General features: G+C 35.7%; 6 protein-coding genes across 10 annotated transcripts; 2 read left to right on the forward strand and 4 right to left on the reverse strand.

Annotated features, from left to right (window-relative positions):
* Nucleotides 1-101: 101 nt before the first annotated feature.
* Nucleotides 102-3,078, forward strand: LOC108814231 (uncharacterized). Its single transcript, XM_018586758.2, has 13 exons — nt 102-241; nt 314-409; nt 512-589; nt 960-1,040; nt 1,127-1,346; nt 1,434-1,492; nt 1,603-1,652; nt 1,727-1,814; nt 1,917-2,168; nt 2,273-2,365; nt 2,433-2,537; nt 2,634-2,750; nt 2,848-3,078. The coding sequence occupies exons 1-13, from the start codon at nt 176-178 to the stop codon at nt 2,911-2,913; spliced, it is 1,371 nt and encodes a 456-aa protein (XP_018442260.1). The 5' UTR covers nt 102-175; the 3' UTR covers nt 2,914-3,078.
* LOC108814232 (probable mediator of RNA polymerase II transcription subunit 19b) lies at nt 3,069-4,927 on the reverse strand. 3 transcript variants are annotated; one of them, XM_018586760.2, is made up of 6 exons: nt 4,699-4,927; nt 4,345-4,413; nt 3,930-4,219; nt 3,601-3,807; nt 3,453-3,512; nt 3,069-3,337 (listed from the first exon to the last, which is right to left on the reverse strand). In XM_018586760.2, exons 2-6 carry the CDS (start codon nt 4,370-4,372, stop codon nt 3,308-3,310), a joined length of 615 nt encoding a protein of 204 aa, XP_018442262.2. In that variant the 5' UTR covers nt 4,373-4,413; nt 4,699-4,927; the 3' UTR covers nt 3,069-3,307. The 3 variants fall into 3 exon arrangements, with proteins under 3 accessions (XP_018442262.2, XP_056847135.1, XP_018442263.1); XM_056991155.1 differs by having other exon boundaries at nt 4,345-4,398; nt 4,691-4,927; XM_018586761.2 differs by having other exon boundaries at nt 4,691-4,913.
* A 911-nt stretch (nt 4,928-5,838) lies between these two features.
* LOC108814313 (uncharacterized) lies at nt 5,839-6,952 on the reverse strand. The gene is made up of 3 exons (XM_018586858.2): nt 6,806-6,952; nt 6,375-6,611; nt 5,839-6,092 (listed from the first exon to the last, which is right to left on the reverse strand). Exons 1-3 carry the CDS (start codon nt 6,821-6,823, stop codon nt 6,042-6,044), a joined length of 306 nt encoding a protein of 101 aa, XP_018442360.1. The 5' UTR covers nt 6,824-6,952; the 3' UTR covers nt 5,839-6,041.
* Nucleotides 6,953-7,084: 132 nt separating this feature from the next.
* LOC108814312 (nudix hydrolase 20, chloroplastic) lies at nt 7,085-14,102 on the reverse strand. Of its 3 annotated transcripts, none has more exons than XM_018586853.2 (10): nt 13,651-14,102; nt 13,493-13,557; nt 13,211-13,400; nt 12,996-13,076; nt 8,277-8,402; nt 8,089-8,168; nt 7,872-7,987; nt 7,657-7,777; nt 7,389-7,500; nt 7,085-7,309 (listed from the first exon to the last, which is right to left on the reverse strand). In XM_018586853.2, the coding sequence occupies exons 1-9, from the start codon at nt 13,903-13,905 to the stop codon at nt 7,431-7,433; spliced, it is 1,104 nt and encodes a 367-aa protein (XP_018442355.1). In that variant the 5' UTR covers nt 13,906-14,102; the 3' UTR covers nt 7,085-7,309; nt 7,389-7,430. The 3 variants fall into 3 exon arrangements, with proteins under 3 accessions (XP_018442355.1, XP_018442359.1, XP_018442356.1); XM_018586857.2 differs by lacking the exons at nt 7,085-7,309; nt 7,389-7,500; nt 7,657-7,777; ... (1 more) ...; nt 8,089-8,168; nt 8,277-8,402 and adding exons at nt 11,540-11,787; nt 11,928-11,998; nt 12,107-12,227; ... (1 more) ...; nt 12,533-12,612; nt 12,720-12,845 and having other exon boundaries at nt 13,651-14,090; XM_018586854.2 differs by lacking the exons at nt 7,085-7,309; nt 7,389-7,500; nt 7,657-7,777; ... (1 more) ...; nt 8,089-8,168; nt 8,277-8,402 and adding exons at nt 11,540-11,807; nt 11,928-11,998; nt 12,107-12,227; ... (1 more) ...; nt 12,533-12,612; nt 12,720-12,845 and having other exon boundaries at nt 13,651-14,085.
* Nucleotides 14,103-18,251: 4,149 nt separating this feature from the next.
* LOC108815920 (calcium-dependent protein kinase 8) lies at nt 18,252-21,175 on the forward strand. Its single transcript, XM_056990658.1, has 9 exons — nt 18,252-18,497; nt 18,765-19,298; nt 19,384-19,507; nt 19,594-19,737; nt 19,941-20,093; nt 20,175-20,290; nt 20,370-20,540; nt 20,661-20,891; nt 21,003-21,175. Exons 2-9 carry the CDS (start codon nt 18,786-18,788, stop codon nt 21,153-21,155), a joined length of 1,605 nt encoding a protein of 534 aa, XP_056846638.1. The 5' UTR covers nt 18,252-18,497; nt 18,765-18,785; the 3' UTR covers nt 21,156-21,175.
* A 341-nt stretch (nt 21,176-21,516) lies between these two features.
* Nucleotides 21,517-23,432, reverse strand: LOC108815921 (phenylacetaldehyde reductase). Its single transcript, XM_018588457.2, has 6 exons — nt 23,220-23,432; nt 22,761-22,930; nt 22,481-22,672; nt 22,180-22,342; nt 21,902-22,088; nt 21,517-21,815 (listed from the first exon to the last, which is right to left on the reverse strand). The coding sequence occupies exons 1-6, from the start codon at nt 23,341-23,343 to the stop codon at nt 21,671-21,673; spliced, it is 981 nt and encodes a 326-aa protein (XP_018443959.1). The 5' UTR covers nt 23,344-23,432; the 3' UTR covers nt 21,517-21,670.
* Nucleotides 23,433-24,299: the final 867 nt, after the last annotated feature.

Consider the following 24,299-nt stretch of genomic DNA (forward strand, 5'->3'; position numbering starts at 1 on the left):
ATTATCATATCTTAATTTGCAGTAAGAAAGTAATTATGTTTTAATTAACCAAAAATATACAAGGAAGACTCTGAAGCAACAAGCGGGTTGATAATGTCGTCTACTACCCGTTCTCAAAATCAACAAAACCCCCACCCCCAAGCGAAACTTCTCTTCCTCTCACCGTCGCGAAGAGATGGATTTCCAGGTTGTCATTCTCGCCGGCGGCTTCTCCAGTAACCTCGTCCCCTTAGTCTCCAAGGTCCTTCTCTCTCATCACCTGCAAAACAGTCATCATTCTCTGTAGCTAATTTTCCCTTTTCCTGTCGTCCAGGAAGTCCCTAAGGCGCTGCTCCCCGTAGCAAACCGTCCTGTGTTATCTTACGTTATCGATCTGCTCGAGAGTAGTAATCTCAATGATCTCATCGTCGTACGGCCTTTCTTCACACAATTGCTTATGTTGGATTGATCATTTTAAAATCGATTTTAGTGTTGAGAGCTTAGATTTTTTGCTTCTCGTTTCTGGAATTAGGTTGTTGAAGGAGAAGACGCCGCTCTGAAAGTTGGTGGATGGATATCTTCTGCTTGTGTTGATCGTTTACATGTTGAGGTATTCTCATTGGGATAGTTATATTTCATTAGAAATTGAGCTTATTGCCTCTTATAGCTCAAATGCAATTCAACACTAGTGCTTCACATAGAATAATCAAAGATGTGATAGCTATGGACTACTGCTTTTTTTTTTTTTAACTTGAAGCTTTTGTGCACTGGGAAGTTTTTACTTGTTGTTCTTACTTCTTAGAACTTCCAACTTTTAGGTTAGATGCAAGTACAGTAACACTAGTAAGAACCGTCTTGAGTTTTCAGTTTGATTAGAGCCATAGTGTCTCCATTGGTTAACAGCTCTTCTCACTGTGAAAGGCTTTTCGCCATTTTTTTTACTTGTACTGAGGTTATGGATTATTATTATCTTACTTTAGGTTGCTGCCGTTGCTGAGAATGTTGGGACTGCTGGAGCTCTCAGGGCTATTGCACACCACTTAACTGCCAAAGACATTTTGGTAGCTTCACTCGAGCTGTCTCTTAGCTTATATGCTTTGTGTTACTTTAGAGCTTCTAGCTAACTGGTAGTTTTCATTGGACGCAGATTGTAAGTGGAGACATTGTTTCTGATATTTCTCCCGGTGCTGTTGCTGCAACTCATAGAAGGCATGATGCGGCAGTAACTGCTATGCTTTGTGCTGAACCAGTCAGTGGACCAGCCGAATCAGGGAGCGCTGGTGGGATAGATAAAACCAAGAAACCTGCTTGCTATGATATCATAGGGCTTGATTCCTCGAAACAGTTCTTGTTATACATAGCCACAGGTCCTACTCTGAATACTCCCTTTTTTGTTTCTTAGAGACAAGAAAATGCTTGAACCTGTTGTTGGTTTATCTTTTGGGCTGTGACAGGCGCTGAGATTAAGAAAGATACCCGATTAAAAAAGAGCATTCTCTGTGCGTCCGGAAAGGTAATGCTCTCTAATGACCTACAGTGCAGTTTGTCTTCTGAATGTATGATGACTCACATATTAAATAAACCCTAGTACAGTTTCTTATTATTCTGTCATTTTGAATCTAGATGGAAATTCGATCAGATCTCATGGACTCACATATATATGCTTTTAAGAGGTTGGTCAGATCTTTGTTCCTGCTAACAATTTTGTTTTACCAGTAGGAACTCAATATGCTCTTTTGTCTTACAGATCAGTCCTGCAGAAAGTTTTGGATCAAAAACCTACTTTTCGATGCCTGAAACAGGATGTACTCCCATATCTTGTTCGTACGCAGCTGGTTAGTTGGATAAGGTCCTTGCAGATGAGATAACAAAGATTATACTAATCATTCGATCACCATTTTGATCTTTTGTTTGTGGTTTCTCTCCTTGTGTATCAGAGATCAGATGTCTTCTCTGATGAAAAAGTTGTAGAAGAAAATGGGAATGGACATGGAAAGAATAATACGCAAAACAACGATGTGGTTTTGTCTCAAATTCTCTCCAACGCATCTTTGCCAACCTTTCATCAGGTTTATGAATCAGACCTGGATAGCCGAAAACCCCACAAATGCTGTGTTTATATAGCGGATGAAAGTAAGTATTGCGTCCGCCTGAATAGCATTCAAGCCTTCATGGACGTAAATAGAGATGTAAGTTAATTTTCTCTGAAATGTGACCACTCATGAATTCTTTCTTTGGTGTATTTTTTCTTCAGTTGACATCTAGAGCTCTGCAATTATTCAAACATGTGCAGGTTATTGGTGATGCTAACCACCTATCTGGATACTCCTTTTCTGCTCATCACAACATTGTCCACCCATCAGCTGAGCTTGGATCGAAAACCACTGTAAGTCCCGAATATCAATGCATTTGTTTTGAGTTGTGAGCATCCATTAACGTTTTGTGGATTGTAGGTCGGACCTCATTGTATGCTTGGAGAAGGCTCTCAAGTCGGTGATAAATGCAGTGTCAAAAGATCTGTAATTGGGAGACATTGCCGCATAGGCTCCAATGTGAAGGTAACGAAAGAGCTTTTATTCACCCCAGCCAAATAAAGTTGGTGTACATCTCCAACGAAGTTGTACTTTAACTGCTTGTATGTGTGTGTGGTGCAGGTGGTTAACTCAGTTGTGATGGACCATGCCACAATAGGAGACGGTTGTTCAATACAAGGCTCAGTCATTTGCAGCACTGCGCAGCTTCAAGAGCGTGTTGCTCTGAGAGACTGCCAGGTACGTTGCTCTTGCTCCCTTCTCCCAAATAATACACAAGTACGCAGTGTACTTGTATGGATTCCGCAATATGAACATCAAAAAAATTGTTTTATAGGTGGAAGCAGGGTATGTAGTTTTTGCTGGGGGTGAGCACAAAGGAGAGACTTTCGCCAGAAAATGAAAAGAGCGGTAGAGAGAATTGAGAAGTCCCTCGCCAAGGTTTTGTTGAGATTTTAGTAGTTTGAGGATTTTTTTATTGCTATGTTTTGCTGATATGATTTGATCGTTTGCTGCTATTCCATTTGATATTAACGCTTTACATAAGCTCAAACCCGATTAAGTAATATATGATCATTGTATATCTGACAAATTAAAAAAATAGAGTTCCAATGCCGAGATCAGAAGCATTCAGTACATCAGTCACTAAGACATCATTATCTAGTGATGGGACTGACATGGACACTTGCCTAACAAAGTTTTCAACAGTGAAATACGGTAGCTGCTTCTAAACCGCTCCACCTACTTGGATGTGTAATACAAAAACTGAGTGTCTCCACCGCTTCAGCCTCCAAACTTTATCGCTCGTCAACCTTCGAACTCTTATGCTACAGAAAGAAGAGTTTGATTATAGTGACGACCAAAATAAAATTTGTTACGGGAACACTACTAGCCTACTTCAGCTTTGCGAACAAGACAGAGATGCCTACATAAAGCCATTACCTTGCTCTTTTTGTGTCTCTGAGCGTCATCAATATCTTCATTCCCATTGTGCTTCCTTTTCTGAAAGTTAAAAGTGAAATTCTATAAGTTTTTTTTTTAGAAATCAAATACAAAGATGGACATCAACAAGAGTAGACGGTTCTCTTACCTTATCATGGTGCCCACTTCTTTCCTTCTTTTTATCGCGATCCTTGTCTTTATCCTTATCTTTGCTCCTATCTTTATGTCTGTGCTTGTGCTTCTTGTGTTCCCTATCTTTATCCTTGTTCCTATCCTTGTGTTTTTTGTGCTTCCTGTCCCTATCTTTTGACTCGCTTTTTGATTTTGACGCAATGGTAAGAGCACCCTTCTCTGCCTGTAACAAGAAACAGGAGATATCATATTCCCATTTTCTAATTCAGTTTCAGTATCAGCACTCAGGTGAAAGATACAAACTCTAAACCCATATATATGTATAGAGAGAGCGAAGATTCTCACAGGAGGCAATTCAACAGGAGATGTATCATTGATCTCAAAAGCCTCTTTAAGTTCATCCAGAACAAAAGGTTGGATGCGAGCGTTTCCATCTCGGTTATGCGACCCATTAGGAATAAGCTGATCCAGCTGCATTCCTTCTCCCTTTCTAATATCTGTGTCCCCCACCACATTGTGAAGGTAGTGAGCATCTGAAAGTGACTCGGGAAGTGATCTCTTGCAAAAGAAGTCATGGTGTGGCAGGAGCTTGTATTGAGTTATAAGATCACGTGCACCACCCAGTTCTCTTGGACCTGCATCTCATTGACCAATTAAAACAAACTAAACATCCGAGAATCGCTGAAAATTAAGCAGAAATATTGTTATAACAATGAGAGGAAAAGAAGATTAAACGCAAAGGTAAAAACCAAAAATGTACCTCCAAACTTGGCGCTTTCTGATTCCATATCTTGATTTCACAAAAAAAAAACAGCTATACCATGATTAACTGCAGTTCAAAGCAAACAAAAGTGAGGATGTTTGAATATAAACAAGAGGAAACGTAGCACTAAACAAGTATTATCTGCTTAATTTAAAAGAAAAAGTTAAATATAAAAAAATCAATAATTCAAAGCAATTAAGCTATCTTGATGTGAGTAATCCCTAAACAGAAGCTCATGAGGATTGAGAAAATTGGAATCTGATAACCAAAAGAAGCTGAAGCTTAACATGATTCACACAGAGCTCAAGAGAGAAAGAGCAAAAGAAAAGATTGAGCCACTCACTGCCTTACACGTTTCACAAGGCTGATAAGATCTCTCGAATCGCAACCTTCACCCTAGAGCCCAGGAAAAACCTCTTATCAGCTAAACTATATATATAAAAAACCGGGTAGGGTAAGCTTATTGGACTTCGATTTCCCGCGTGAATTTGATTTGAGAGAAAGATTGAATTTTTTAGGGTTTGTAAATCGTCGACAATGGAGGTCACAGAATCGCGATTTCTTCTTTCTCTTTTTGCCCAAAGATGCTTTCTGATCATCTGACTTGGATATTTTAAAGGATTCCGCGTGGGCCTCACGCGCCTCGCGATGATGCGTTGAATATTCCTTGTGTTTTATTAGATTCACATCACCAATGTACTAGTCGTATCCGGAATAAACCGAACCGGGAAATTCTCAGTTATCGATTTCAATAAATGCTTTGTAGTCAGTAAAACGATGCGGCCATTTTCTGTTTTTACATATCTAAGCTATGGTTAAGTAGTGTGACCAAATTAGCTGTGAATTTTTAGTGACAAATTAATGTATGACCATTTCCCCAATTTTCTCTCTGCTACATACATTATTTAGTTTGGGCCAGTTTGTTTAGAGACGTGAATTTATTTCAAATCTTTTTAAGGCTTGTTTTGTCACGGAAAAAGTATGCATGTATATGTGGCTAAAACTTAAACTTTTTGGTGTTGTGTTGGGCTGCTGGTATACGAGTTTGAGATCTTGTTCACAAACTAAAATCCCCTAAAGGCCCTCTCAAAGAATCAAAATACCAGCTTTCATTGACTGGAGTTTTCTAGAACCATATTCATCCGAATTTCTTTACACAGTCCCAAACATTACCTAAATGGGTTCTACCTTGATTGATCTACATGACTACATAGTACATGTAGATATTGAAGGTGGTGTATTACATACTTGTTTAAATGTATTTGTAGTTTACTTACATTTGGTTAACTCTACTGTATCTTTTCATTTAATCTTAATCCAAGCGTCCGCAATTCATTTCAGACTGCAAAAAGTTATAAGAACCTGTCCATATTTTTATTTTTATTTTTATTTTAGGATGTGTTCCACAATATTCAAGACGTAAATATATCTTCTGTGGAACCTACTTGCAAATTGACATATAAATAAACATGCTCATAATAGTACAGTATCTATAGAAATATGATTTAATGTTGCTTTGTTCTCATATATTGTAGTGTCGGCAGAGCTCAAAATGTATACTCTAAGCAGGAGTATCATTAACAGATGATGCACGTACATTACAGAAACTTTACACTAACGTCTTTACATACTGAGAGACATATTTTGATACAAACTCGCGAGAGAAGGATTGCAACTTTGTGGAACAAAAGGCCCTAGTTTGGCCTTATACAACAATTAATGTAGGTCAAGATCCTCTTCTTCTTCTGCATGGCAATTAAAATTAGTAATGTCAGCGAGACTACTATAATTATCAACATACTGTTGAAGACGGAGACAACATGCTAGTTACCTAGCTAATAGTACTTTCTCATGTCCTTTTGACTATTTATAGAATTTAATATGATTGTTTATACCACACCTTATGATGATCCATGCGCATTGGCTAAGGGGAAAAGGATGATCACATGGTGGTTTATAAACGAACCAAAGAATCCATGTGGAATGGTAATTATAGAAGAGGAGAGAGAGAGAGAGGAAGATGTTACCATGACAGGGTCATCGTCTTGGGTTTCGCGGTGATGTTGAAGATGTTGTTGGTGGTAGTGGTGACGACGAGCACTAGCCATGAGGTCTTGTTCGCTTCCCAAACTAGAATGTCTGACACCAGCTTTGTTCAGCTTCCTGTTAGCTCGAGCTTTTGAGAACACAACCGAGTAGTTTGTTTCGTCTGATCCTTTTTGGTCCCACCCTCCGAACTGTGGAACTGGATTCCATCCAGCATTCTGCCACATAGCCACCTTCGTTAGATAAACAGAGATTGTTTTTTCGGACCAGACATAAAAAAGTAACACAGACAAAACCGAGATGTTGAGATTAAGAATTCCAATGACGGTAACTCAAGAATGAATGATATGATTTGATATAAAGATAAGAACATTGAGATTGATTAATCAGAGAGAGAGAGAGAGAGACATGCCTCCATCCTCTTTTCCATAAATAGATATTGCTTGGTTTACAAGAAGAGGTTCTTAAATATTGATGAAGGCTTTCATGATGATGGCGATGATGATCAAGACGATTTCTATTGAAAGATCTCCACTTTTTGATTTTATAGTTTAAAAATATGTTTTGGGATACACACACAATCCTATGGGAGCAGATTTAGGCTGTTTCTAAACATGGATATCAAGCAACGGTGTACCGTTACATGCGAGCCTTTTTTTCTCTCAACTTCTAATATTATTATTATCAACTTTGTATCTTTCTGGAAAAGGCAATACAGAGAGGTAGAATTTAAAAAAAAAACCCAACAATTATTGTTAAATCAAATGGAGTATTATCACTGAGACTCTTTGGCTAAGCAACTTCCATCTGAACTATCTCTGTTGGTTTTGCTCGTTTGTAGTACAAATGAATCTTCATTTGGGCTTTCCTGGATCAGTTTATTCTCATGAAGGCACCTGAAGTGACTCAACAGAATCTGAAATAAAAATGCAGAGTGATAAATACATGGACGAGCCTATGACATAGCCAGAGTAAGTAATAGTATTTTTAATTACAAACATCAAGATAGGAAAAAAAAAAGATAGCAGCATCCAGCCTTATGAGCAATTTCCATTCCTCAAGCCTCGGTATAGATCCAAGTAACCAGATGATTCTGGTCTGATAAACCTGCATGAAAAAATAGAACATAATAACTTCAGAAGCATTTAAAAGTTGTGGTGGTCTCTGATAAGTTATAAGCTATGATCCAAATCCTCATAATATTGATCTGTCATCAGAGATCAAAATTTGATGTAATTAGTTGGAGATTAGAGTTATTAGTACCCATGGCGGAACAAGAAGTCAATAATGACAAGGGAACAGTTCGCCTTGAAAAAACTAGTCTCCCTAATCACATTAGCAACTTGTGCAACTGGAATCAACTTGAAGCTCTCAACTTCTCCATCTGCAATGTAATTTGCAACAACAATACTATGAGAGATGAAGAGCACATCTCTCTCTCTCTCTGATAAGCAATTCGATATATTGTATGTCCTAACCTTGATTTACTGGAACAAAGTCTTCAGGGAGTTTCAAATCATAACAAAACAGCACATCACGTTTGAAACAGTACTGATCTATATCCATGTATGAAACCGCACCGACTGGTATCGCCCTTTGATGAAGAAAAAAAAATGCAACAGGTTGAAAAACATCATGAGAGCTATACTATACACATTGATACTGCTAAAAGACTGAGGAGGACAGTGTCTTAACCTGTCAGCAATGACTTTGGATATACCAGCTTCTTCTTCACATTCCTTAACTAGATTGTCACCGCCGCTAATCCCGTGTGGCTATTATGGTTTTGTTTTCCCTCAAAATCAGAATTTTATAATCACTAGTAGTACATACTTTTTTCTACAGCCGTGTTAATGAGTTATAAGATGAAGAGAAAGCTTTACCAATCCTCCAGCAACTAGATGATCAAGCATTCCTGGATAAGTGGATTTTGTGAGACTTCTCTTACCTATCCACAGAAACTTCTGTCCATCTCTTTCTACATAACCATTCATGTGAACACCGTAACCCTGAATCAGATAACAAGAGAGGCATGTCTCAGTCAGAAAGAATCAGAGTTCAATAACATCACCTAGTGTAACACAAGCAAGGCAAAAACCATCTATTTGGTGACTAAACTTAAGAACATGTCGTATTTTGTTGGATCGTATTTTGTTGGATTCTTTGTCTTCGGTAAGATGTTTCCAATATAAATTACATTAATTTAAAAATATTTGCTAATGAAACATGAAGGACAAAATACAATTAATTAGGAGACTCAAAATAATGCTTATTTCAATTAATTAGGAGTAACATATAAATGCATCTTTAATATACATATGAAATTGTTTTTCAAACTATAACTATGAAATTTACAGTCAACCATACAAATATCTTCACAAGTTTGGACATTTTATATAACTAATTAATAATTAAAAAATTTATGATTCGCTAAGATAAAGGTGGTTCTTTAGTCTCTGTTTGTGGTGACGTAAGTCCATCCGTAAACATATTTAATTTAATGAGTAATCATGATTGTTATGAAGCATAAATGTTTATGATGAACGAGTTCCATCTAAATACATTTTTTTTTGAAAAAAATATTTCAATGTTTGTCAAATTTTGCATTATAAAAAAATTGGAGAACGAGATAATCAAATCTTCATGTTATTATTAAGATACCAGATAAACAAATAAATATCCAATAATTATATATATTTTTATCGAAATTTATTCTATGATATTGAAGTATTGAATTTTATTTTATTTTTTCAATTATTTTTTGTTTCAGTGATGTTGCATCTAATATTTATATATCTTTGTATATAAAAATTTGTAGTAGTTAAGTTTTAAAGTTCCCGATGTTTAATTTGGTTAGAATTGTTGATCACCAAATATTTCAATGGTTAATCATCAAAAATTACAATGGAACATTTAAATAGTTACGAATCTATATCTAAATAATTGCAATTATTCATTTAAACAATTGGAAATGTTCATATAGACAATTACAATGGTTTACTTTAATTGTTGAAATAATTAACTTGAATCTTCAAAAAATAATAATAAGAGTATGCACAACACATAAGTCCTCCCTGAACTCCCGGATTCTCTCATATACAACGCCAAGTCGCCAACGTAGTGTATAACGCATGCAAACATCCCTATACATATATACGTATGTGCACCTCCGCATCACACAAACAAATGTGATTTGGAACTCCTGACTATACACCACGCAGACTAAAGCGTAGTACAATACTCATGCCTATATTATGGCATCTCACACCATAGAAATATTTATTTATATATCAATCTTTAACATCATCAAATCAAATAAATGACAGTTGAATCCTCTTTTCTTTTGGACAAAGACAGTTGAATCCTCTAAATCTTATTTAACCATCAATGCTTTTGTCTCCGGTTATGAATACTTTTTTTGCTAAAGTATGTGAATTTGCATTAATTGAATAATGAAGCAGGGAGATACAATCAGTTGTGAAACAAAACCTAGTGTATCTAAGTTGCTTAACAAAGCAGAGGCACTTTAGAGAGCCACAAAAAAGGTAAAAAAGACTCACTAAAGCTATGAAGGTCTAAGCACAACCCTGAGGTGTGATTAAAGCTTAGCTAGCTGATATTAGAATTCAAAGGACAAACATTTGGTTTCAGCAGTCCATAGCAGACTCTTGTTCCCGGAACCTGCAACAAAACAGCAACGGACAGTGGAGAACGCAACCGGAGTACGGTCCGAGGCACCGCAGACCTGTTGGAGTAAATTGATTCTTCTTGATCAAAATGGTGCTTACGTTTATCAAAACGTACTCTGTTTTAATGAAGGGAAAACAGAGGATTTATAGAAAACTTATCTTTACTGAATATGAATCGTTGTGTAAATCTATGGACAATGACAGCACTATAAATAGGCTTGAAACAATACAAAATAACAAGACAAAGAGTTGTGTCTCTTAAGCAAGAGTTGTGTCTCTTCGTTCTTATGACTCTAGATAAATAACTAATTTAATAAACTCAACAGACATGACTCTTCTTTGAACAATTGTAACTCTTGATGTGTAACTAACTTAATACAAATCATTTTTACTAATCTTATTAACTATGCAAATATATTTTTTTTTGGGTAAAATGTTAAATAAACTATGCAAATATTTATGGAATTAGAAACTCCATTATAATCAACACTCCTCCTTAATTGAGTTTCTCTTTTACTCCAAGCTTGTTTAGCAACTCTTCAAATCTTGTTGTGTACAATTGCTTGGTTTGATATTTTCTTCATGTGCAAGTAACATTTTACCCTCCAATTTACTGCAACAAGACCGTCCCTTAGGCGACTCCGACGGGATGACAGGCGAAGCAGGGTTGACTACGTCCTGGTCCGGCCATCATTACCCGTGAAGTCCACTCCAGAGGCCGCATTCTCCGGAAGACAACGAACTGGTTCCTGTAAGACAACGAACTGGTCCCGGTGATGAATAATTGATCACGTCTTGTCGTTAACAATACAACGTCTCGTCATCAATAACACCAATGAGTGTCACGTAAGGAGAACAATAAGAAAGAAAAAGAATAAAATAAAAGAGATCAAAGGAGAAAGAAGTCTTTCTCTTTGACTGCTCATCCTTTTTTTTATGTTGTAGGGTTTTGCACATAAGAGAATATATATATGACGATCATATAAATTTATTTGGAGGAAAAGAAACAATTGGTTTAATTAGCGGCTCTTTCTCGCCAAACTGTTTGTGATAATCACATAATCAGCGGCTGTGTGTGGACGGACGGTAGTGAACGGAGAAACAAATAACAGATGTTTGGCGACAGTAAAATAAAAACAGAATACAAATGCAGAGATGACGAATGATGATGAAACTATGATTCCAATAGGTGGATGCGAAATAAAAGACTTGTAAGTTTCAGTATATAAACTTGTTAAGAGATGCAAATCGTTAAAAGACACGACTGTAGAAAGGTTCGTGGGTTAAGAGATGTGTTGTTTGGGAGAACACGACAAAAAAACGTGGTTTGGCAAAATAAATTTATGACATCAGATCATTCTATAAAGAAAGTATCTTAACCATTAGATCATTAAACTAAAACACACACAATCGTTTGATCAGATTTTTTTTTCCTATAAAAAAATGATGACATCAAATCACAAAAAAATCAGTTTGCTATTATATATAGATTATCAACTTTGTATCTTTCTGGAAAAGGCAATACAGAGAGGTAGAATTTAAAAAAAAAACCCAACAATTATTGTTAAATCAAATGGAGTATTATCACTGAGACTCTTTGGCTAAGCAACTTCCATCTGAACTATCTCTGTTGGTTTTGCTCGTTTGTAGTACAAATAAATCTTCATTTGGGCTTTCCTGGATCAGTTTATGCTCATGAAGACACCTGAAGTGACTCAACAGAATCTAGATAAAAATGCAGAGTGATAAATACATGGATGAGCCTATGACATAGCCAGAGTAAGTAATAGTATTTTTACTTACAAACATTAAGATAGGAAAAAAAAAAAGATAGCAGCATCCAACCTTATGAGCAATCACCATTCCTCAAGCTTCGGTATAGATCCAAGTAACCAGATGATTCTGGTCTGATAAACCTGCATGACAAAATAGAACATAATCCTCATATATTGATCTGGCATCAGAGATCAAATTTGAAGTAATCATAAGTAACAGTGGGAGATAGGAGTGGGAGTTAGTAGTACCCGTGGCGGAACAGGAAATCAATAATGACAAGAGAACAATTCGCCTTGAAAAAACCAGTCTCCCTAATCACATTAGCAACTTGTGCAACTGGAATCAACTTGAAGCTCTCAACTTCTCCATCTGCAATGTAATTTGCAACAACAATACTATGAGAAGTAGAGCACATCTCTCTCTCTCTCTGATAAGCAATTCAAGGGTTCACTCCTAACCTTGGTTTATTGGAACAAAGTCTTCAGAGAGTTTCAAATCATAACAAAACAGCACATCACGTTTGAAACAGTACTGATCTATATCCATATATGAAACCGCACCGACCGGTATAGCCCTTTAATGAAGAAAAAAAAAATGCAACAGGTTGAAAACAACATGAGAGCTATACTATACACATCATACTGCTAAAAGACTGAGGAGGACAGTGTCTTAACCTGTCAGCGATGACTTTGGATATACCAGCTTCCTCTTCACATTCCTTAACTAGATTGTCACCGCAGCTAATCCCGTGAGGCTATTATGGTTTTGTTTTCCCTCAAAATCAGAATTTTATAATCACTAGTTACATACTTTTTTCTACAGCCGTGTTAACAAGTTATAAGATGAAGAGAAAAGCTTTACCAATCCTCCAGCAACTAGATGATCAAGCATTCCTGGATAAGTGGGTTTTGTGAGACTTCTCTTACCTATCCATAGAGACTTCTGTCCATCTCTTTCTACATACCCATTCATCTGAACACCGTAACCCTGAATCAGATAACAAGAGAGGCATGTCTCAGTCAGAAAGAACAGAGTTCATAACATCACCTAGTGTAACACAAGCAAGGCAAACCATCTATAATAAACCTGGTGTTCATGGTTACAAGGTGAAACAGGTTAGTGCAGATTATGTTTTACCTTTAATCCGAAGTAAGGAGCAGCAGCACGCTCTAACGAAAACACGGCGGGAGCATGAAACGATGGTTTCACAGGACACAGCTGGGGGAAAAGGAAGAGTACAGATCAACAACCAAATGAAAGACAATTAAGTAGCCCTAGAGGCTAGCAACCATATCATGAACGACTCAAAAGATTTGGAAAAAAAAAAAGAAAAACATGAACTTATTATATACCTCATTTCGTATGCCTGGAATGATACCTTTGTCACCTAAGATCTTGATCACACCTGCAACTGCTCTGGTTCTATCTTCAGGCTTTTCAAACATCAGATTTAGCGTTACATAGTCACCACCAACAACGGATACGGAACCATTCTTTGAAAACGTGAAGATATCATGAAACTCCCTCAAGTACTCCGTAAATCTGTTTTCAATGAGCAATCAAGATAATGAAAAACACACTCAAATTTAGAATCACTGAAGCAAAAGAGAGAGAGAGAGAGAGTAAAGATTTACCCTTTATGAATATAACCAACGATTTGTTCATCTACAACAAATGGTATGAACTCAGCTAACTTCTCCTGATAAAAAAAATTAAAAAAATTCGAACTTTATACAAAGAAAAAGAGTAAAGCTAACGTTTTTATTTTAAATTCAGTTTCAGTGGGACTTACGGATCCGCGATTGCAGCGGTCGATTTTAGCGAGAAACTCGGTGAGATCGGAGGAGGGGTTTTGAGTAGACGCAGACTCCTTCCGACCAATCTGTAAGACGTCGTCCCACGTGAAGGAGGAGGAGCTCATCGGGACAGTCGAAGCTGATAAAGCGCGGGAGATAGGCAGGGAGCTCGAACGCCAATGTAGAGTGGGCGCAAGAGACGAGAATAAGGAGGTGAGAGTTGGACGCAGCGAGCAAAACCCATATGCCATTTTCAATAGAGGAGACCGCAAAGATGCTCTCTACTTTTGTCGTTGATGCCTTCTAGACACACTCACTCACTGGTCGGTATTTTTCACTTATGGGCCCGGGAAGAATGAGTCGGTAACTCGCAAAGGGAGGTAAAAGAAGCTTTTTTACTCTAGAATTTACCACTAGAGTCATTTGAGAATCGTTGTGGCTTTACACACTAGGGTAGGGTGACTTCTTCATGTGTTTGTTGTTGTCTATGAGAAAGACATGGAGTGTAAACTAGAGAGTGGTCGGCAGCGATTCCACGTCTAGCTTTCTGATTAGTCGATTTCTATCAAATTAAGAAAGTGATTTTATGAACATTATGTTGTTTGTCTCTAAAGAATTTGAGAAACGTGGAACATGTGATTGACCGATTCTAATTATTAGATTCATATAATTTAATTTAAGACTAGATTTTGTTCGGGATTTACTTCTTTTTAATATTCGAGATGACGTTATATAATGATAAAATGATGTGTTTAAATATTTGATGACCTGATATGTTTATAAATACAATACAAAACATATTTCTTATTACATCTTTTAATATTGGATGAGACTAAAAATGAAAAATGTGTATAATAATTTTGTTTTACTTTGAATTAAAAAAACTAAATGAAGTGTACTATACGGATTTTATAATAATTTTTCAACAAACACAAATATAGGAAAATTAGTGAACCTTTAATATTTAAAATACATGCTACGATTCTGGCTTAGTGCTCAAATTATGAGTAGTTATTATAGAGTAATATAAATGTCTTCATATGAATAGTAAGGAGACTTATAAAAAGTTATGTACAAACTTTTAAAGAAGTTCTATACAAACTTGTAAAATGATTATATCTATATATAGTGTTATGTAGAAAAATATGGTTCTACGTATATGTACATGAAACGTGATATTATTGTTAGTTTTTTTTTTGAGAAAATTATTAGTTGAATGATCACAACGTATAATAGCAGAAAACAATGGGATTTATTATATGACACGATTAACTCACATATTTATACATTTATGGAATAGTTAATTCAAAGCACATCATATTCCTGGATTCTTTTATAGTAGGTGTTCACTAGATTAGATCAATATAAATGAGACTATATATGAGAATGATTTCTTTCCAAATGTTGCAAACATATTGTTTAGATTTTTTGGTAGAAATTAATTGACAATGTAATTAAGATTTCCAAATGTTGCAAACATAGCATTGTAATTACCAAAAAATCAACTGCATAATCATACGAAAAATTCTGTTTTAATAGCATAGATTATATTCCACATTATGATTGACATTTACAATATAAACCAAACTTTGTGATTGATTCTAAACACATATAAGCTTAATTAATTTACAAATGTATATAAAGTCTGTTGCCGATTATTGTAAGCAAGTCAACTTTACTGAATCAAAATTTATTTATTCAGTAGTGGGCAGTACCACTATGTGGCTATAACTGATACGGTAACGTACGTATGTAAACAGTAGATATGAGATGATGGGCTTAAAACATCAAAAAAGTCTTTGATCAATAAGTATATTGTAATCCCTTATATATTAAAATAGAAACATTTTTAAAAATAAACCTTACCTTCATGTGTGATTTACAAGAGTGTCATTTACACGTGGCAACTCTACAATCACTCTCACCCATTTTAGCTAAAAACCATTAGTTTACTAGATTAATTACAACTTTTGCCATTGATCACATTTATTAGTTTCGAATATTATGTATACTATAGTATGTTACGGATTCTTTATAGTATAATCATATATTTGTTACAAAATCATGTTTCAAGAATAAAACAATTGCTTAATACAAATTTTTTTAAATATATTTGCGTTGTAAATTCTAAATATATTGCATGGTTATGTATACAAATTTTTTATATTACTAATAATATATGTCATCAAATAGATATTCAAATCAACTTTTTTAAAAAAAAAATTCGCAAAGTATACCATTTTGATTATAGTTGTAATTACGACTTTGATTATATTTGGGATTTTATCAATAACCATATAGTATATAAAACCATATTATATACACACCATAATCATATTATATTTGGGATTTAAAAACACTTTTTCAAATGAAAAAAACCAATGGTTTAATATCACACCATAATATTTGATAATTTTTTATTCAAATAGTCCATAAAAAAAAACCACTTTCAAAAATGATGATCGGAAAGTCAATATTTAATATCGTAATCACTACTGCCAATCACATATTTAAAAACGATTTTAATGGCAATGCCCCAATCATAATCTATTTGATAATATTCTAATAGTTTGAAAAAGAAAGTCAATATCATAATATTATATGTTTCCATGTTAAGAATGTAGATTATATTCTCATCTTTAATATTCTCATCGATAATAGTCAAAAAAAACTTTCAAAAAATTAATCGAGATTGACCATATAAAAAAACGAAAGTCAATAAAATGAATGGCCTATTGATTCAATTAATTACATTTTCTTATAAATAACTATTGCCGTTTCAAATTTGACAATACAATATACATGTAATTTAAATTTTCTTTCCAATGCTGAATTTGTGTGATCCGTGGCTGTATATAAGCTAAGTTTAATGACAAGATCTTTTTATTTACAGCAAATTGCAAAATCAATCTGGTAATTTGTGTGTTAATGAAATTTGGGCAATAATTTGGAACATAAATTTTGGTAAATTAATTTGTGAATATGTTATGTAATTAATCAGATATGATCTCATCATTTGAAATCCAATCTTTATATCTTGTATATAAATAGGTTGTCTCGAGCACATATACTCATCACAATCTTCTTCTCAAATCTTTATTATAATATCCTTTGTTATTACTCTTAATAAAAGTACAAACGAAGAGTTTAAAAAACACTTTCCACATGAATTGTTTAATTTTTTTATTTGTTTTTTATTTGTTCCTTTCATATTTTATTATTTTATTGCTTATATTTCATTTATCTTACTTTCCATAGTGTAATTCAATGTTTCTTCTATAACAGTTGTTAGTCACCATATGTTTTCTAAAATTTATGTCTGATTATCAATCATGCCATTATGATTGATTTTGTTATGAATACATACTTATTATTGGAAATTTTTTTAGATTAACAATCACACAATCTTAACTACATGTAATCATATAAGGTTTAAAAGACAGATTATAAGTATTAAACGGGTCTATTAAGTGCAAGATTGATGTAATTAGTGCAAAATTGAATCAAATTTTCAAATTTACGGGTCTATTAAGTGTTTGCCTGCAGTAAAAAATTTTAAAATTTATATTATATTTAAATAACTGTAATTTATATTTATATTTTATTAATTTCATACCAATATTTTAATATAAATTTGATTAAGTTAAATATAAAATTTAGTTTTTCAGATTATACTTATTAATTTATTTATGTAAAATTATAATTCTAGATACATTTTAAAATAAATTTTGTTAAGTTATACACACAATTCAAATCAAAATAGGAAAAATAATAAATATTTTACATAAATAGTTTCGAAATTGATTAATTTATATAATTACCATTTCATGTATAAAGGATCAACTCTTATATCAATCACCAATTTATAGCTGATTTAAATTAAGATATTATAGATGCCAAAATGTGTTTCCTATTGTATTGTCAATCACCTTTAAATATGAGATTGATATTACTCAAAACTTATTACTTGCGCATATTACTCAAACATTTACAAAATACATTTAATAATTCGACATCTGGTGGAATTTTTAATTTGCGTGGAGATTACTTCAAACTAGATACCATTGCATGTATAAATAGGAGATACAAACTATCATATTGACTTCACAATTGTTTTCTTCTCAAAACCACTAAACCACTACATAAGTTTCCACCCCGTATTATATCATAGAGTTTTTGAAGATATTATGTTTTTCTCTATTTTAATTTTTTTTTTATTATGTTATGCTATTGGAGGGTTTTATACATTTATTTATTTTGTTTTGTTTTATAAATTCATACTTTATTTTATATTAGATGTTGTTTATTCTTGTGGTTCTTTTTGATTTTTTTCTACCGCCTATATGACAAATAAACTAATACATTAACAACTTAAAAAACATGTATAATTTGTTAGTTAACCACAAATTTTCGTCCGACTTTAGTTTTATAATTTTTTCTAAATTTTTGTATGCTCTGGAATTTTATAATATCTATAATTTCAAACTTATAGTTTTTAAAAATTTTCTCACTCCGCGCATGACGCGGGTTATCACCTAGTAAGAAAAGTATTATTAGTGAGAAGGGCAGAGAGAGAGAGAAACAATAAAAAGAGAAACAGAGAGAGACTTAAAAAAAAACACAAGGCTCGCCGTGTGAGACTGTCTCTTTATGCAATGGGTTATCCGCTGATTCCTCCTCAATAGAGAGAAAAAAACTAAAGAGAGTCCCTTTTACTGCTCACTTAGAGAGAAAGAGGGAGACTTTGACTCTTCTTCTCCTTTCTCTCTGCCACTTCTCATTTCCCCCTCCACCTGTTGCATCCGCCGATTCACCATCCCCCTCTCGCCGGTTCAGCTCTCAGGTCTGTCTATATTCAAAGCATCCTTCTTTTCTTTGGTTAGAGCTTTACTTTAAGTCTGCTCTTAAGAGATTCTATGTGTTCATTTCATTTTGGTAGATACCGCATTTTAGCTAAGCTTCTCGATCGTTTTGTTTTTGTCTGTTTCCCTTTCATCAGATCTGTGATTAGTTAAGAGAGCTTCCCCTTTCTAAATTCGGAAGCTTTTGATAAAAGTTTCAACCTTTATTGATTTGTTTGACATGTTCATGCTTTTGATGAAAATCTCAGATTTGATTTTTTATTATCAAAATGGGGAACTGCTGTGCGAGCCCTGGTTCCGACACCAAGTCCAAAGACGGCAAACCAAAGACCAAAAACAACCCTTTTTACAGCGAGGCCTACACTACAACAAACAGATCCGGAGCTAACTTCAAGCTCTCCGTTTTAAAAGACCCAACGGGACACGACATATCTCTCATGTACGATCTGGGACGCGAGGTTGGTCGAGGAGAGTTCGGCATCACCTACCTCTGCACTGATATCAACACCGGGGACAAGTATGCTTGCAAGTCCATCTCCAAGAAGAAGCTCAGAACGGCTGTGGACATAGAGGACGTTAGGAGGGAGGTGGAGATAATGAAGCATATGCCTAAGCATCCTAATATCGTCTCCCTCAAGGATGCGTTCGAGGACGATGACGCGGTGCATATAGTGATGGAGTTGTGTGAAGGAGGGGAGCTGTTTGATCGGATTGTTGCCAGAGGTCATTATACTGAACGTGCTGCTGCTGCTGTTATGAAGACTATCCTTGAAGTTGTTCAGGTTCCTACTTCCTAGTGGCTTTTATGTTTCCTCTCATTAGTGTAACCGCTTGTAATGATTATAACTTCTAACCTTTTTTTTGTAGGTGTGCCATAAGAATGGAGTGATGCATAGGGATCTTAAGCCGGAGAACTTTCTATTTGCTAATAAAAAAGAGACTTCACCTCTTAAAGCCATAGATTTTGGATTATCAGTCTTCTTTAGACCTGGTATATATCTATCTCAGATTGATTTCAATAGATATTTTTGTTATGTTTACTTGATTTTTTATTTTATTTTTGGATTTTGTAAACAGGTGAGGGGTTTAATGAAATTGTTGGAAGTCCTTATTACATGGCACCAGAAGTACTTAGAAGAAACTATGGGCCTGAGGTTGATATCTGGAGTGCTGGAGTTATCCTCTATATTCTTCTCTGTGGTGTCCCTCCCTTTTGGGCAGGTTTGTTTTGATCCATCTTGTTGTATTGGCCTGGTGTTTTGTTCTTCAATGATAATAGAAAGATCTGCTGCAAAACAAGAGTATATTCATCAGTAAATGATTCATCACCAGTGACCTCTTTAGAAGTTTATTTTGCTTATTTACTTCCACTTATTGAGTTTTTTCTTGTCTTGATATTTGTTTTATTTTTGATTTTGTAAAAGAGACTGAGCAAGGGGTGGCCCAGGCGATCATTAGGTCAGTGATTGACTTCAAGAGGGATCCATGGCCGAGAGTCTCTGACACTGCCAAAGACCTTGTGAGGAAGATGCTCGAACCTGACCCCAAAAAACGGCTTTCCGCTGCAGAAGTACTCGGTATGTTTTTCCATTTTTGGCTCTCTGTGTGTTTTGAGAATCTTATTATTACTAATGGAACAAATATTACTATTTTTGCAGAGCATTCTTGGATACAAAATGCAAAGAAGGCCCCAAATGTTTCCCTCGGCGAGACTGTGAAAGCAAGGCTCAAACAGTTTTCTGTTATGAACAAGCTCAAGAAACGAGCTCTACGGGTAGGCACTCCGTTCAAAATTGGTGACCTTGTTTCTTTTTAATTTAGAAGAAATAATGTGAAACTTCTTTTTTTTTCAGGTGATAGCCGAACACTTATCAGTAGAGGAAGTGGCTGGCATAAAGGAAGCGTTTGAGATGATGGACAGCAACAAAACGGGCAAGATAAACCTCGAGCAGCTTAAACATGGACTTCATAAACTCGGACAGCAGCAGATGGCTGATGCTGATCTACAGATTTTGATGGAAGCTGTAAGAAAACACTTCTCAGATCTTTGAACTTTTGTGTTTCTTCTATGTATTATTATTGCCTTCACCAAGCAACATATACTTGAAAAGCGTTCTTTTTTTTTTGTGTGTGTGTGTCCGCAGGCTGATGTAGATGGGGATGGGACATTAAATTATGGAGAGTTTGTGGCTGTATCTGTGCATCTTAAGAAGATGGCGAACGACGAACATTTGCACAAGGCTTTTAGCTTTTTCGACCAGAACCAGAGCGATTACATAGAGATTGAGGAGCTGAGGCAGGCTTTGAACGATGAGGAGGATACTAGCAGTGAGGAAGTTATTGCAGCCATCATGCAAGATGTTGACACCGACAAGGTAACCCCAAAGTCTTTGAATGGTTCTCTTTGATGGCAAAGCTACTAGTTTGGTGGTGGTTAGTAGAAGTTACAAGTCATTCTCTTGATTTTTGCTTCTTGATGATATTAGGATGGGAGAATAAGCTACGAAGAGTTTGCAGCAATGATGAAAGCTGGGACGGACTGGAGGAAAGCATCAAGACAGTATTCCAGGGAGAGATTCAACAGTTTGAGCCTCAAGTTAATGAGAGACGGTTCATTGCAATTAGATGGCGAGACCTAAGAATGTCAAATGGTCTGTTTCTGTATCTCTTTAAAGAAAGTAAAAAAAAAAAAAGAGAAAGCAGTATTCTTTGAAAAAATTGTCATTTCTTTTTCTTTGGTTTCCACAATAATTTTATAGATTCAGGGTTTTCAAATTGCTTTAGTTTTTACTTGAATAGACAGCTCTATGTACGATATATGAAAGATGTTATCTTAGATTTTCCGACTTTTTCTTTTGTTTCTATTGTTTTTAACATCGTCTGTCTTCTTTGTCATTTGAAACACCATGGAACTGCATATACACAACACTTGAATGGTGAGAAAGTATCTGAAAGTTTCCAAGTTTTTTCATGATAAAACGATCATAATGAAAACCATGATGATGAAATCAATTGTAATAAACTGAAAGAAATGTCGCGACATTACAAAGGTTATTGCTTAATTTATTATAAGTTTTGATGGAACCAACAAAAACATACTAATAAAAACACCACCAAAGTACGATGTTTGTATCCGGTTGGTTCAAATGCATTCTCAGACGTTAATGAAACCTTTCTCCTTCAAGGACTCAACTGTCTCCTTGATGCTAACTTCCAAGGGTATGTAGTCAATGCCAAGGCTCTTTATTTTCTCCTTGGACACTTGATAAGTCGGAACATACGGATTCTCATCCGCACACCTGCGTTAATAATGAAACAACAGCTTTAGAAACCGAACAAGACCCAAAAACCAGTTCAGATTCTATTTAGAAATGTTCTTCTTTACATTTCAGGGAGTTGGAGATTTGGGTAAAGCTGACGCAGAATGTTCACAATCTCAGAGTGGTGAAGAACTCTCTCCACCATACAGTAACGTCCGTTAGCTGAAGGGATCTCATATGCTTGGATGTGTGCATTGGCTACGTCCTTTACGTTAACCCATCCAAAGGTTGCGTTGGAAAATGTCTTTGCACCTGTGTATAGGGGGGATTAAATAAACAGAGGGAAGTCGCAAACGGGATCTCTAACATTTGAGAAAAAAAGTCTTTAGAACATTTGTCTTACCATTTATAAAGTTTAGTATAGCAGCAGCACTCGTGTTCAGAGTTGGCTGCAAGAGAGGACCGATCACCATTGCCGGGTTGATCATTACAACGTCCAAGCCTTTCTCTTTAGCGAATTTCCAAGCAGCATCTTCGGCCAAAGTCTTGGAGAGAACATACCACATCTGAATCCCATTTGCAAACAAGTTGGGATGATAAGGTTACCGGCATTTATTCAGCATAATGGAAGGGACAAGTCTATAATAGATAAACCAAGATCACAGAAGGTTTGTCTTTTTCTAAAAAAACTGAAACACACACACCTTTGAAGTCTTGCAAATCTCGGGATCAGAAAACCAAGTTTCATCGACGGTCACATCAGGTGTGCGTGGTTTACCATTGTAAGCAACGGCTGCCATGGAGGAGGTAACAACAACCCTTTTGACAGAAGATGCTTTGGTGCACGAGTTCAAAACGTTAAGTGTTCCCTTGACAGCAGGTTCAATAAGTTCAGCCTAAAAATGAAGATACAAAGAAAGTTAGTAAGATCATCATCATCAGAAAATGAAAAACAAGTTTTGAGGTGATGGAAGGATCAAAAACCTGCGGGTCTTTGACATCATGATAAAACGGGGAGGCAGTGTGGAAAACACCTTCGCATCCATCAACAGCAGAGTCGAACGATCCTTGTTCCAAAAGATCTGCTTTGAACAAGTGAAGTCTCTCCTTTGCACCTTCCAACGAAACCAAGTGTTGTGTCTTTTTCGGATCACCTAAAAAGGGTGGAAATGGATCATGAAAGAATTAACAACAACAATAAAAGTGATTTGCAACTAGCAGAGACACAAAAGGGGATCAAGGGATCATCCGAAGCATCGATATTTAAGATGTAGCATTGGAAAAAACACCAAACAGGTGAGAATTATTCAGAATATTACAAGATAGAGAATCCAAGCACATAGCATCGACCCAAAATCTAAAATTCCATTATCATAAACTTATCTCAAATCCATGAAAAAAATCTTTGGAACCCTAGATGAGAAGAGAAGAGTGGTACTGAACTGGGGTCGCGGACGGATGCCTTGACGGTGTAGCCACGGCTAAGGAGGAACTTGACAAGCCAAGAAGCGATGTAACCGGATGCTCCTGTTACACACACCACTTTACCTTCACCACTGTTTGCCATTTTTTCTCTTTAGATTTGTGTGTGTGTCTGTCTGTCTGTCTGTCTACCTACTTCTGTGTCTTATTAATATATTTTGAGGGATGGACGGACCAAATGCTCTTATTATATACTTCCTTTTTGGAGCTAATATTGTATTAATTTGGGATGATCTCTTTCCCCTGTTTCCAAGAGTACTGATATTATTTTGCCCCTTTGTGTGGTCAGAAAAATGGTTGGTGGTTGGATTAGACCCCACACACCGACATCAACTGCCCATGTGTGAAATGGAGAGAGGTAGTGTTATCAGACTCGATTTGAGTTCTCTTTTTAGTTTTTAGACGTTCCTTAACGTAACTTGCTTTTGATTTTCTAGATGTCAGCTGCTTATAGACTCCACCGACCATGAAACAAACATGCAGCGCTTTCACATCTTCGAATTAGACTACACCTACCTCATCTGATCCATGGTTTCTTTTTTTCTATTTTAAAAAAGCTTCAAGATTCATATGAACAGAGTAAAAATCATGGAACTGGTTTTTGAATAACTAATTGTGTGGGACAACAAATGTCACACTTTCAGACAGCGGTGTGACAGCCTGACATGGATTATACCACAACATTTTAAAACTATTTTGCTATACAGATGATGAGACAAAGTTGAGTGGGAACTTTATACACAGAGAGACGCGTACATTCACACTCGTTCCCTCGTGCTCTTCTGCTACTGATCGCTTACTTCAGATGCTTTGTTAGCACCTTCCCGCTTCTTCATCGCTCTTTTTTTGCACGTCTTTCCTGTTCCGTTTGTAGTCATCATCAGGCTCAGCTTATCCTTAGGCTCACATGGGGGATGACCCAGAACTAGAACTGGACCCTAAACCAGTGTGTTACTTGACTGGCTTGGCTTCTTGACGCCCGGACCCCATCTCCGGTTTTATATGAGAAGACTTGAACCGTGCAAATGATAATGAAACTCG

The sequence above is a fragment of the Raphanus sativus genome, chromosome 7 (assembly GCF_000801105.2).
Source record: "Raphanus sativus cultivar WK10039 chromosome 7, ASM80110v3, whole genome shotgun sequence".
Taxonomy (NCBI): domain Eukaryota; kingdom Viridiplantae; phylum Streptophyta; class Magnoliopsida; order Brassicales; family Brassicaceae; genus Raphanus; species Raphanus sativus.

Bases quoted from the DNA above. Each gene is read 5' to 3' on its own strand.
- LOC108814313 (XM_018586858.2), bottom strand. The intron at 6,093-6,374 runs GTAACATCTTCC...ATTGCCATGCAG, and splicing joins AAGACGATGACCCTGTCATG to AAGAAGAAGAGGATCTTGAC.
- LOC108814231 (XM_018586758.2), top strand. From the start codon at position 176: ATGGATTTCCAGGTTGTCATTCTCGCCGGCGGCTTCTCCAGTAACCTC. The intron at 590-959 runs GTATTCTCATTG...ATCTTACTTTAG, and splicing joins TTGATCGTTTACATGTTGAG to GTTGCTGCCGTTGCTGAGAA. The intron at 1,815-1,916 runs GTTAGTTGGATA...CTTGTGTATCAG, and splicing joins ATCTTGTTCGTACGCAGCTG to AGATCAGATGTCTTCTCTGA.
- LOC108815921 (XM_018588457.2), bottom strand. From the start codon at position 23,343: ATGGCAAACAGTGGTGAAGGTAAAGTGGTGTGTGTAACAGGAGCATCC. The intron at 22,673-22,760 runs GTTTTTGATCCT...CTTCATTTTTAG, and splicing joins ATGATGTCAAAGACCCGCAG to GCTGAACTTATTGAACCTGC. The intron at 21,816-21,901 runs GTAAAGAAGAAC...TTATTAACGCAG, and splicing joins AATCTCCAACTCCCTGAAAT to GTGTGCGGATGAGAATCCGT.
- LOC108815920 (XM_056990658.1), top strand. From the start codon at position 18,786: ATGGGGAACTGCTGTGCGAGCCCTGGTTCCGACACCAAGTCCAAAGAC. The intron at 19,299-19,383 runs GTTCCTACTTCC...TTTTTTTTGTAG, and splicing joins CTATCCTTGAAGTTGTTCAG to GTGTGCCATAAGAATGGAGT. The intron at 20,541-20,660 runs GTAAGAAAACAC...GTGTGTCCGCAG, and splicing joins TACAGATTTTGATGGAAGCT to GCTGATGTAGATGGGGATGG.
- LOC108814312 (XM_018586853.2), bottom strand. From the start codon at position 13,905: ATGGCATATGGGTTTTGCTCGCTGCGTCCAACTCTCACCTCCTTATTC. The intron at 13,401-13,492 runs GTAAATCTTTAC...CATTGAAAACAG, and splicing joins GTTGGTTATATTCATAAAGG to ATTTACGGAGTACTTGAGGG. The intron at 8,169-8,276 runs GTAAAGCTTTCT...AAACCATAATAG, and splicing joins ATCTAGTTGCTGGAGGATTG to CCACACGGGATTAGCGGCGG.
- LOC108814232 (XM_018586760.2), bottom strand. From the start codon at position 4,372: ATGGAATCAGAAAGCGCCAAGTTTGGAG. The intron at 4,220-4,344 runs GTACATTTTTGG...AATGAGATGCAG, and splicing joins AGAAAGCGCCAAGTTTGGAG to GTCCAAGAGAACTGGGTGGT. The intron at 3,338-3,452 runs GTAATGGCTTTA...TTCTTTCTGTAG, and splicing joins AGAGACACAAAAAGAGCAAG to CATAAGAGTTCGAAGGTTGA.